The 13,502-nt window shown below is 39.0% G+C and overlaps 1 protein-coding gene across 4 annotated transcripts in view; it reads right to left on the bottom strand.

The window, feature by feature from the left end:
* Positions 1-6,460: 6,460 nt before the first annotated feature.
* The window catches only part of LOC111865630 (probable helicase senataxin), a 66,714-nt gene continuing 59,672 nt past the window's right edge, over positions 6,461-13,502 (bottom strand). For all 4 annotated transcript variants that reach the window (XM_023853807.2, XM_023853809.2, XM_023853808.2 and 1 more), the window contains 2 exons: positions 10,018-10,207; positions 6,461-7,578 (listed from right to left, as the gene is read on the bottom strand). In XM_023853807.2, the coding sequence (XP_023709575.1) occupies positions 7,456-7,578; positions 10,018-10,207 (313 nt within the window). In that variant the 3' untranslated portion in view covers positions 6,461-7,455. The remainder of the gene's footprint in view (positions 7,579-10,017; positions 10,208-13,502) is intronic.

The raw sequence follows: 13,502 nt of genomic DNA, 5'->3' as shown, positions 1-13,502 counted from the left end.
CATCTCAGTTCTTTGAAAGGTTATTTTTTAGATATTAACATTGCACATTTAATACAGGGTGCATCAGAAATAACTGACAGTTTTTTAAATGTAATTACCATCTTTCCTGGCATATGACGCTTCCATATTAACATCTGTCATGTACAGAGTTGAAGTTGAGATGGAATGCTGGTCATAGCAACGCTGCTTTGCAGCTCTGGAACTGTTTATCAGAATAGAGTCACTTACAGCTACAGAGCGTGGTTTCCAACTGTTTCAAATGCATGATGTATTATGCCATTATGTGGTCATTATCAGAATGCCAAGGACAGTAAACCCAAGCTCAGTGCATATATCAATGAAGAGAGAGTAAGAGAAGGCATAGAATTACTCGGCTTTCAGTCTTTGTCCATCATCCAGATTCAAAAGAACTAGAAAACACAGCGTTTAGGAAACTGGATCTGTTTCCATCCTTAGGTGAGGTGAGACACCTCTCTTGGGTTCTTTAGAAAGAGCTAACCTCAATCATTGGACAACCCATGTCAGATACACTACAGGTATTTAAACTCTGAGACCAGGCTAAGTCGACGAGAGCTAACAGGAAAATATGCAATGGAAATTGTGATAAAGCAACGCATCCACACTTGAACCTGGATATGGCATGTGCTGTGGAATGCACTGTTTCGAAGCTGCCAGAGACTTTGGGCATGGAATTCAGGTGGAAGATTAGGTGCATGTTAGGAAAGTCTAAGCCTTCCAGTCCTAACATGACCACAGATGAGTTGAGTGCCATGAAATTTTTGAGGCTTAACAAAGATACTAGGATTCTGTAGGTAGACAAAGGCGACTGCACAGTGACGTTGGACTAATCTAAATACAAGGATAAGTTGAACACTTTGCTAGTATCAGGGGTTTATGAATCTTTGCCCAAAGATCCTACAGCTAAGGTTGAGAGGAAAGTACAGGAACTCCTTTCCAAACACAAAACTACTCTTCCTACTGATCTGAAACACAAGTTGACTCCACACCACAGTAGACCTCCTCATCTATATGGCCATCCCAAGATTCACAAACCTGAAATTCCTCTGAGGTCTATATTGAGTCCTATTTGGTTCCCCAAGCTATGCCCTGGCTGGCTTTCTTCATAAGACACTAAGTCCTCTTGCTGGAAAATTGGAATTGTTTGTCAACAATTTGGGCCACTTCATACAGTTGAAGGCTGTAAACCTTCAATCTTGAGATACTCTCATTAGCTTTGATGTCAGTCTTTTCACTTATGTACCAGTCAACGAAGCCCTACAGGTCATAAGAAATAAGCTCCACAACGATGTCTCACTGGCAGAATGGTCTGCCTTACAGGTCGAAGCCATCATGGAGCTGTTAAGACGTCTGCCTGAGAACCACATAATTTCAGGTGGACAAGTTCTTCCAACAGAAAATGGTATAGGTATGGAAAGCTCTCTTTCACCCATCATTAGCACCATCTTCATGGAGCAAACAAATTCTGAGGCCTTTAGTCTGCAAGTGAACTATACTGACCGAGTGCCTGTCACTTGTCAGCATAGTTAGTGCCAACTGGCTCTAGACTTGGCACCATACAAACCATCACTCTGGCTATGGCACGTTGATGACACATTTGTGGTCTGATCTCATGGTCCAGAGTAGTTACAGAATTTCCTTGACCACCTCAGTGGTAAGCTGAGTCAGCTCAATTTCCTTTTTGGATGTTCTGGTCATCAGGAAAGAGAAAACCCACCCACACTGGCTGATATCTCAACTTCAAATCCAACCATCTGTCCCATGTGAAAAGAGGCTTGATTCAGTGTCTTCACAATAGAGCTTCCACCATATGCCAAGAATGACAAGTTCTGGTTAAATAATACATTTATCTCAGTAAAATTTATGCCTTTAATCTAAAATGTCTTTTCATTTTAATGAATGTTTATTGCAATAAACATGAAAGGACATGTACGAAGACATTTTTATGAACTATGTAAGATGTAAGATTTTAAGTTTTTAAAGCAGTGAAGAGTGATACAGTGCTCTCTGGGTTATAACATTTTGTAGCCTGGTAGGTGCATATCAACATTCATTTGGATCAAACTGCCTTCATTTCTAATCTGAACACGGATGCAATATGTTCGCCCATAATTTTAATTTTCCTCAATTAACCTAAAAAATCACACATCTCTTATGAAGTCATATAAAGCCCACTAAAATTTCAGTGAATTGTTAAAAACAAACATCACCAGAAATACCTGACCTCAATAATTTACACGTTCTGTTTTTATTGTGGGTTAGTTAATACTTTCAGTATTTAGCCTATACAGCATTGAATGATGAACCGGAAAGGATTTGATCATAGCCTAATCAAGGTACAGTCTGGGCATTTGCTGTGGAAAACCGGATAGCCATTGCGCAGGTTGAAGTTTAAACCAAACACCTCTCAAATACAAGTCCAGCACATTTGGTGAGGAGCTCTGGAAATTCAGCTATATTTCATCTAAGATATTGTCATGTGTAGGGGAGGTACACATTATGAAATGATGGGTTCTAATTTGGAGGATTGGATTTATTAACAACTTCATTACACACACTCTCTTAATTACACTCAAATTACAATGCTATTGCTGATTTACATGCACACTAGTTACATGCCAAGTCTTCACATGACGAACTTCCCGTGGCTGTCACTTAAACACTTTCAAATACTCCCCAATATTACTCGGTTATTCCTGGAATCTCGTTATAAAGCATTTGCACTGACCACTCAGAGAATAGTCTCTGTTGCTCAAACAAGTTTACCGAGCAATTGCATAGCAACTGCCATGGCACTGACTGCATAGAAAACGCCACACTCCCATTGTTGCCTTGCATATATTCGGTCGCGGCAACAGTCAGTTACCTAGAAATGCCGTGTCTATCCACATTACAATACTAATTTAAACAGAACAACACTGTGCGCTGAGTGGTGCTGCTACCTACACAAATCTTTTTAACAATGGTAGGTACTCTGGAACTGACTCAAACATACCATCTATCATCTGTTGCTCTTTGTAAGCACTTTCTAACATACATAAGAACAGAACAGCATGCCTCAGCCTTTCCCATATAAGGATTTGTTGTGCATACCATTAAAGACAGCTGAGACTGTATAGTATCAAAATGGTATGACAACAATTAAAAAATGTGGAATGAAGCAGTCATGGTGTAATTTGCGGTACTCTCAGCATGACATTTGCTTTGAGGGACAAGAGATTGACAATAGACTTCAGCCATGATAGCCAATATCCATGCTGAGAGGAATAAGCCGAGCTACAAAAAAATGGTACAGATATAGAGGGAGGGTAGCTTGTAAAGGGGCTCAGAATGAATCAATACACAGCACCTGAAAGGTAAAACAACAGATAAATTTCTTCTGGATTAGATGTATCACATCTCACAAGACGGCAACTTCATAGTCACTGTTGTAAGGCCCTGAAACCTCACATAGTTTTTATACATTTAAAATCTGAGGACCATGCAACCCTGACGACTCATTTTCAGAAACTTGTTACATCCAAACTTGATGGCTATCCCGGTGAAGATCTTTGTGGAGCCCTCATTTTGGTGAGGGAACTCTTAGCATACATGGAGCACCTAAACAAAACTATAGAAAAGTTTTCCTGACCCTCATGAATATTCTAACATCATTCTTGTATTCAATCCTCATAATTGCTAAATCATCATCAAATAAATCTTAGAATTGAATTAACAGGGGCATATGGTAGCGCAGTTGGTTGAGGGGCTATGCTACAAGCCTGAAGGTCGCGGGTTCAAGTCCCTATGAGGTCACTGGATTTTTTCAATTGACCTAATCCTTCCAGCCACACTATGGCCCTGGGGTCAACTCAGCCTCTAACAGAAATGAGTACCAGGAATTAATTAAATAATTAAAAACACAAACAAAGCCTAATCATACCACCATGAATCTTACTCAGTCACTGTTCACAACACTAACAATCATTAATAATGATACAAAAACAATCAAGCAACTCAAACTGCATGAGCTGCCAATCCTGACACTAAAATATCTTTACCTTCACATTCAGATTAACATTATAATTTACAATAAACAATGTAAGATTTGAGGTTTTCATGGCGGTGACTATGAAACGTCTATTAACCCCACACCTACATGGTGCCACATCCCAGAAGACTGCTTTCTACAATAAACAAATTCCTGTAGTGTGAAATTCAGTCAAATTAATATCATATAACTGAAGCCTTATGAATGTGAAACACTCATATTCACAAAGATGCTCGCTGACACTGATATTAATAAGAAAACAAAAGAAGTAGAAACAATTCTACAAGCTGTTATGCTTACAGCTAGAATGTAAAGTATGTGAGTGAGGCCACATCCTTAATGTTCATGCCCCACAGTGCTGCATACTACACAGCTACTACTTCCATTTCTCCAATAGGGTCCTTAGAGCAGCTTACAGTTAAAAGAACTGTGTGCAATGCAACTCAAACACCTGAAGCTAACAGTGTGAAACAATCATTCTCTAGAACAGAAACCATTCTCACTTGGTTGACAGACATTAATATCTCTCATTCATCAACATACCAATCTCCGTGGTGTCACATATTTATTACCTACTCATCATAAGTCAAAATTATCAGGAAGATATTTCAACCAAAGATCACATCTCAGCAATTCAGGACATTGGCCTAACTATAAATATTTTTTTTTCCTTGGCACTACAGCCCCAGTGGGCCTAGGCCTACCTCCATGAACTTCTCTGTTCACTTCAGTTTTCGTAGATCTTACACATTTGGTAGGACTCCTTGGGCGGGTGATCAGCTCATCGCAAGGCCTCTACCTGTATACAAACACAGAAAAACGCATACACACATACTAAACATCCATGCCCTGAGTGGGATTCATACCCACGATCCCGGTTTCCAAGCGAGCAAAGACAGTACATGCCTTAGATCGCTCGGCTACCGTGACCAGCAACTATAAATATATCACCCAAAATTTCTGACATGGCAACACTCTCAGACACTTCGGTAGCCTCGCAGGTAGGATGGATGACAGGGCACATGACATTCACACCAAATTTTCTGGAAAGTGGATCCTTGCAAGATGGAACACCTCATGGCAGAATAACATTAAAACAGGAAGTATCAAGAAGCTGATTTTTGGATCACAGGTGGATTCAACTGGCTACACAACATATCCAATGGACATCTCCATGATGACAGTGACATTCATCCGTCACATTCTGCTGCCAGGGCACTGCTTCTTAATATTCAGTCAGTCACTTAATGGCCTTGCTAAGGTTTGGGATGACCACATGCACTTCTCATATGTCTAATATAAATAACAAACCGAAGACAACTGCATTCACAGATCTTGTATTTCTTTAAAGGCAATATAATTTTCACACTAGTAGAAGAGAATGGAAATAGTGGGCAATGTTATGAGTGCATTTCCAGTAATATCAAGGGACGACAGTGCCACAAGACTGCCAAATTGACCTTAGCCATTCAGAAGCAAGCTGTTAAAACAAAACAAGGATGATGGATATTGAGACCACACAAACTAGGGCACCAACTGTGGGTGAAAATGGAGAGGGCGCTAGCTCAGTAGATGGGGCAAAAATGCCAACACACTGTTCCCCTATGCACCATGATCACTTAGGCTAATGCAAAGATCTTATTCGATAAGGTGAATGTTATTGAATGTGCCACAGTTTTCTGCCAGTGCTGGGTAGTTCAAACATTTTAAAGGTTATCACAGATTCCACAACCTTAAATTAGTAGGTGACAGTTGCCAATCCACCAACTTGGAATCTTCAACTTCTGCAGAGGAGCCTGCCCAGTCTCCTCTTGGTCCTGCATCTTCAGCCCTGCCAGTATCCCACGGATTATCTGATTAATTTTTTGTACATTGTGAAGTAAATAATAATGAAATTTCAGAGTAAGCAATTATTATTAAACTTTGGAATGCATGCCGTATTATAGCATGTTACAGTCAATTCACTTTCTGCAGCCATTTCCAGGAATACATTAATCACAGTTTCAGGGGATACCTAGACTTCACAAAATTCAGCATTACATTGCATTAAAAAAAATACTAAGAGTAACTTAGAAAGTGCATCTTCCCAACAACTGAAGGGTGCAACATCACTTAAACAATTTATTGTGTCAAAGAATATGACATTTTAGGTTCTTACAGGACTGATCAATTATGAAGAGTCCTTCGGGATGTGATGCTGCAGAAGAAAACTGCTGGTAGAAATTTATGTTGGTAAACTATCAGATTGCCGGTCACGGTAGCCGAGCGGTCAGAAGCTCAGAAGCTGGGATCGTGGGTTCGAATCCCACTCAGGGCATGGATGTTTGTGTGCATTTTTCTGTGTTTGTGTACAGGTAGAGGCCTTGCGACGAGCTGGTCACCCGCCCAAGCAGTCCTGCTGTATGTCTAAGATCTAGTAAACCGAAGTGAAAACGGGGAGTTTCATGGAGGTAGGCCTAGGCTCAAACGAGGGCTGTAGCGCCAATGGTGTCACGTCCCAGATGGTGCCAAGAAACATGATCACATTATGGAAGATTACCAAACTTGAAGATCAATATAAATTAACCTTTACTGTCCAGGAGATGTCCCACTTTTTCTAGTGGCCATATTTAAACTCATTGGTAACATATTATGCTGCAGAATGTGACAACCCAAAACATGGCCACAAGTCCAGTAATACTTAACTTAATAAAAACAGGATTCCTGGAACTTTTGTTATATTTTACATAGTAGATTTATAAAAACCAAACAAGCAACTAACTATTTTACACTATATATTATGTTTTCTTTGGTGAATAAAAACAAATGTCTCATTCTTTCTTCATGTAACACAAAAGACAGACTCCAGTTTTACCAATTCATGTTCATAATGGTACATCATCCACTAAAGCACATCCGAAAATTGGCTCACATAAACGAAGTCCAGTTTACCAAGAAATGTTGTCCATGGGCTTCAGTCATATTTTATTTTGGAAATGAGGATTATATCAGAAAATACAATTCCTGGATTACATTGGACAAAAAGTGAAAGGCACATAAAATGAGCAAGATTCCTTCTGGGGAAATTTTTCACTAAAATAAACTTTCTCCACTTTGCATGGAATGATTTTCCATAAATTTGAAATATTATTCTCCATGGGCAATGATACTGTTTTACATCAGGTAACACATTAATTCTGTCAGAATGCTTGGCATATCTGGATATGTCACATTCTCCATCAAAGGACTATAAGTTTTAAGTGGCATTATTTCAACAGACACATGAAGAATTTATTTCTAATTTATAAACCAAAATACAGAAGGAATTTACTTCACAACAATCCAATGATGCGGATATTTTTCCATGTAATTAGTTCATTTCTCCTCTATCAAATATACAACATTCACAACCTAACTGGTTGTGCATGCTACATGTCCCTTAGAACCAGCTTCAGCAGTTCATCCTTGTTTCTGGCTACACTGCTTGGCACATGTTTCAGAACATTTCGCTGGATGGCATTTTCTAGGAGAGCACGCCACGTGTTGTCATTCTGGAATTAAGTATGTGTTAATAAGTGTCATGCATTCACAGCATTATTTTCAACAGAGCAATTTACTATGTGTTACTATGTTTAAAATGTAAAATATTAACGTTATATTTTAGCGTCCTGTTGCACTGAACATATGAGGGCAAGCAATGCAATATATTGACATAATTGGGACACCTGATGATGGCACTATGTTGCCGAAACATGTTGTGAAGTGACAGGTGAAATTGAGTGCACTACAAGACGTCCACTGTATACATATCATGGAGTAAAATATTAAATTATTAATATTAATTCTACAAGGATTTTCTTTGCTTAAAAGACAACTGCTTAAGTATCTTCAGACCTATCACTACAGAAATCAATAACTAAAGAGTATGCAAGTAAACTCAGTATGTGGACCTGTACCATGTAAGACTGAGCAAAGAACGCTGCAACATTGTACAGATATTAAAATGGAATATGACTGCATGTTATTCCAGACAATTTCATCAAGGTGACTAATGTAACGTGACGCATGCCATGAAATATTCCCACACCAATTATAATTCATCTTAATTATCTGGTTTAGAATGAGCCACATTACAATCTTGTGTACATTCTAATGTTGCAAAATGTATATAAGCAACAGACTATATGAATTTTTAGAAAGTAAAGTGTGAATTATGTTCTTTTAATCCTTTAGAGTAAAATAGTTACTGTACATACCACTTTACTCAATATTAAAAACTGCATTGTGCAAAGAACCTATATTTCCCTAAACAGCTTTAACTGGCTAGTCTTTGTAATGGAGAAAATGTTTCCTGTCTTGCATTTTTAAATATTATTTAGATAAAGTTTACGCTTCCATGGGTTACATTCAATGCTGCATAAGCATTGGTATTATGTTGTGATGGGATACTAATTCTGGTGATTTACAAGTCACATGATTAAGACTAAATTAGAACTAAGGCTCTAAACTGAATTATCAAATGGATTTGAATATCTCAAATTTGTAATGAACCCTCTTGTGTGAAGGTATGACTATTCTGGGGCACAGACGCAGGAGCTCACTGAGCACTGGTTTATGTACAGTTCAGCTCTTACTAATCTCTATTCAATTTTTTTAAAGTTATTTCACATTCAGTATACAGCGGTATCACTTTTTATGCAGGGGTTATATTTTGAAAGTTGATGCATAAACCCAAAACTGTGTATAGTCATAATTACCCATAAAATCCCTTAAATCACCCATAAAGTACATGTATATACCCAGTAATTTTATTTTTAATTACACGAGAAATAGAGAGAGAGAGAGGGACATGGAGAAACAGATGGAAGAATAAAAGAAAAAAGAAGTTCTGGGAAGAACTAACTGCCTGCTTTCCTTTGATATGATGTGGACCACATAGAAAATGAAAATTTGAGGGGAGGGGACAGACAGCAAAGTGATCTCAAAAGCCTCCTTTCGTTTTTCAAAATAAGGAAAGCAGGTTCAAACAGAAGAGAGTAAACACAAACACTCATCATTCCTGGATATTCCAATGATTAGTCTTCCTCTTCCCCCCTCAGCACTATTTTGGAGTAGTCTGGGCTATTTAAAGTTTTATTTTTTTAGAGCAAGTATGACTGAATTTGTTAGTTAAATGCTTGTATGATGTGATGCCACTGTACACATATGACAATATAATTCACTCAGGAGACTGAGTGGCAAACACTGTTTAAATTTAATGCAGTTTATAAATGGAAACAAGCATCACTAAATGGGATTTGAGGTTCTCACAAAAGTGAGACGAAGTAATGACATTTTAGAGGAATGTTCTGCCTACAGCTTCTGCATAACACTAAACCGTGAGGCAGCTGGTTCCTCTATAATGATAGTAAATATCAATCACACCAGTGTCACCAAGTAAACTGGCTCAACAGGTAATATGTCTGACTTGCATTTGGAAGGTCCCTAGTTCAAATCTTGGCTGGGACACCAGCTGTCCTGATTGAGGTTTCCTGTCACCTTCCTTACTCCTTCCAGGTAAATGTCAAAATAGTACCCTAAATTATGCCACAAGAACTTCCTTCTGCATCCTTTACAATTAATTATTTGCTACCCAATCATCTGACACTGTATAGGCTGAATTATTGCCAGCATCATTAAATACACGTAATCCATGGAGAAATAATGTTCACAGTCACCACTGTGAGTACCTCAAATCACACACTTATAACAACTGTTACGTGGTTACAGTTTTCTGTTGATCGTATTTTAATGCATATGGCAATGAAATTCATCGCTATGGGAGAGTGTAGCATCCTTAGCCTCACAACTCCCTCCTGCCCTCTGCCATAACAGATTGTAATTTGCTTTACTTAACTAGGAATACTTGTGAAGGAAAGAGTGGAATGAGTTGTGTGCAACCACATACAAAGCAGATGCCTCCGTTTATAGTGTTACACTCTTATGCCTACCCGCAGAGAGGTGAAGTTGCCACAGAGCAACAAGGAATATCGAGCTCGAGTCAGAGCTACATTGAGGCGCCGAGTATCTGACAGGAAGCCTACACCACCTGTCCTTACACATGACATCACAATAATGTCTCGTTCCTGTCCTTGGAAGCTGTCTATTGTATTGACTTCCACATTTTCGGAGGCACAGCAACTGCAACAAAAATGCATTTTGATGAAACCTAACACAACTATACAATGTCAGACAATACTGTGAATAATACACCATATCTTAACCTCCCGTGTTCTTTGAATGGTACACCGCATGTGCTTCCAGTTCTGTTTAAAGTGACTGTTCTTGTAGAATTTATTTTAAAGTTCCTACTTTTGGTCTCTATAATGACAGTATGATAAAGAATCCACCTTGAGCTTGACAGCAGAAATCTTGCCTTCACTAGGCGGCAACTTGTCAATACAAAACAGCCACAAGTGCACTGTACCTTTCCATTTCCTGAGCTAGACAGGAACACTGCCATAACACCAGCACTTACATGCATTGCTTATAAAAAGTTCATAAAATAAACATACGAGGAGCATTCCGTATATAATGCCTATTTTTTAATGAAAACTACAACAGATACAGAAAGCATAATAACACAGTTAAATAGAGCAAGATTTCAGCTACTTACAGCTATTTTTCCACATAATCACCACCATTCGTTATGCACTTTTGCCAGCGATGAACAAGAGCCTGTATGCCGCACTCGTAAAAGTCTGTGCCAGCAAAGGCAAGCCACTTTCTTACAGCTGCAATGACAGCATCATTGTCTGGAGAATGTTGACCCCGTAGTCCATCTTTCATAGGTCCATAGAGATGGAAGTCTGAAGGTGCTAAATCGGGGCTATAAGGTGGATGTGGTAGGACAGTCCAGCCAAACTTTGCAATATGCATGGTGGTCATCAAACTGGTATGGGATCTAGTGTTATCGTGTTGCAAGCGATAGGTTGTCTGCTTCGGGAAATGCAGGCTACCAGCTTACTCGGCATCTTGTAGCGTTCAGAATTGACAGTCTCACCAGGCTCCAGGAAATCCAACAAAATCACACTCCCCCTATCCCTGTCTTGAACTTCTTTTTTCTTGGGGAATCCGGATGTCACCACTCCATGGACTGTCTTTTGGATTCCAGCTTGTAGTGGTGACACCACGTCTCATCTCCGGTGATGATGCTGTCCAGAAACTTGTCACCTTCAGCCTCAAACTGGTGCAACAGTTCCTGACAGACTTCCATTCATTGAGTTTTGTGGTCCTGTGTAAGCATCCGTGGGACCCACTTGGAACAAACTTTGCGATAATCGAGCTTCCCCAACATCGTTTCCAATGCATTACAGCCGATTATAAGCCGTGCTCACAGTTCCCTGGTCATTATCTGCCAATCTGTACGGATGAGCTGATTGGGGCGCTGTTCACTGTGAGGCGTGGCAGCTGAGCAGGGATGCCCAGGGTGTGGTTTGTCGTGCACTTCACTTTCACCACTGTTGAAACACACTACCCACCGCCTCACTGTGCTGACATCTGCTGTATCATCTCCATACACCTTTAGCAAGCGTCGATGGATGTCAACGGGTGCAATTTGTTCAGCAGTGAGAAATTCAATAACACATCTGTTTCGTATGCACTTCTATGTCAGATGCCATTTTGGTAGACTGCTCTGCTGTCGCTATCTGTCACACGACAACCAAACTAACAGTACATTGGCGGGAAGGTTCAACCTTTACTACAACACCAACAACATCCAGCTCACATGTTACAGATTAACACAAAAAAACAGGAGGCATTATATATGGCGCGTCCTTTGTATGATGGAGAGACTGAATCCGTCTTCACATTTCAGCTCCAAAACTAAATTTCTGTGGAATATGGTAATACATACTTTTCACTAAGTGTTTCCATGAGAATTTAATTCTGCTTTGTATTGATAAAAAATAAACCGTATTTTACATGAAGGTGAAATAAAATTTTACTGGTTTTTCTCAGAAACAACGTACTGTACAAGAAAATAAAATACTGATCTCATCACAATTTACACCATTTAACACTCTTCTGATATGGTGCCTATTTAAAGAAATACAAGGAACAATAATTTCTGATGGTAGGCACTGTGCGCAAATTTACAAAAAATTCTATGCAATATGCCTAATGGATCTGTGAGAGGTGTTGAACAAGTTACATCTAAGGGTCATATATTTATTACTTCAATGTACATATCCAAAAGAACAAGGAATAACAGTCAAATCATCCATTTCTCCATGTAACTACCAGGTTACTGAGGCATCAGTCCCAGTGGGACACAATATGTTCAGATGTGGTAGTGTTGTGCAACAGCATTATGCATTCACTCTAGTCTCATGGCCATGGGACTGCCTTGCTCATCCACCACTCAGCCTGGGCCTTGTGCATAGTGATTTCCACTTATAGGGATCACTGTAGAAGTACTAGAAAGGGAAACACTTCTGACACACTGATGACATGGAAACCAAGTGTGGCGGTGGATGCACACACCAAGCCTTTATTTCTCTCTGTGGAAATCAAATATGTGTCACTGCATCAAATGTTGCTATGAGCGTGCCAATTACATGGAAAAAGAGATGGTCTGAATATCATTTCTTGCTGTTTAGCACAATAAACACAAGTGTTAACATATCCTCCAATGATATTTATTGAAGAGCCTGCATATTAGCATTCATTTTTCCCTCTTTGCATTGTTGGAGGCAATAAATAGTTATATGTTGAATGAATATCTGATATTCACAATTTAGGGACACATGCTGAAAGGATAATGAAAGTTGATGTGCTTCAGTACGAATGATCGTCATTCAAGATTTACATATACTTCATACGACTGGCAATAAAATATAGCAATTAAAAGGTAAATAAATAGGATCACTGAAAAAGTTCAACATATTTAACAGAAATATCCTACACATAATAAAAATGGGCGAGATATATTAGTGTGAAGATGCAAACATCTCACTACAAGATTCGCATCAGCAACAAATGGATACCGGATTCAAATTGCAAACACTCTGCTTCAAAAATATATGCATACCAAATAAGACACTTTCCCTCTCATTTTGAAATAATAATTATTAGTTATTTTAATTTATTTTGTACAGTAGCATTTCTGCCCACATTCATGATTGATAACCAACATAAAGATCAGGAGTGCATATTATCTAGAAGTGGAATATATGGTTCTTTGGTCTTGTGACAGTTCCTGTCTCTGATGCTAGACTGGACATCCTTACACAGGCAGACGAGAACATCGAGTGTGTGCTGTATGCAATTTATGTAACAATACAGAAATCATGAGCAGCTCAATCTAATTATGATACATCAAACTCCGTTAAGCTCTGAGCTCAGTTCTTGTCCTTTTTGGGCTTTCTGGGTTTAGCCAATCCTATACTGAAGCTATTACAGTGTCAGTACATGCTGCAACTGCAGTGCATGC

Source organism: Cryptotermes secundus, unplaced genomic scaffold, assembly GCF_002891405.2.
Source record: "Cryptotermes secundus unplaced genomic scaffold, Csec_1.0 scaffold2482, whole genome shotgun sequence".
NCBI classification, from domain to species: domain Eukaryota; kingdom Metazoa; phylum Arthropoda; class Insecta; order Blattodea; family Kalotermitidae; genus Cryptotermes; species Cryptotermes secundus.
The sequence above is the reverse complement of the archived record's forward strand: the minus strand, read 5'-3'. Positions and strand labels throughout refer to the sequence as shown.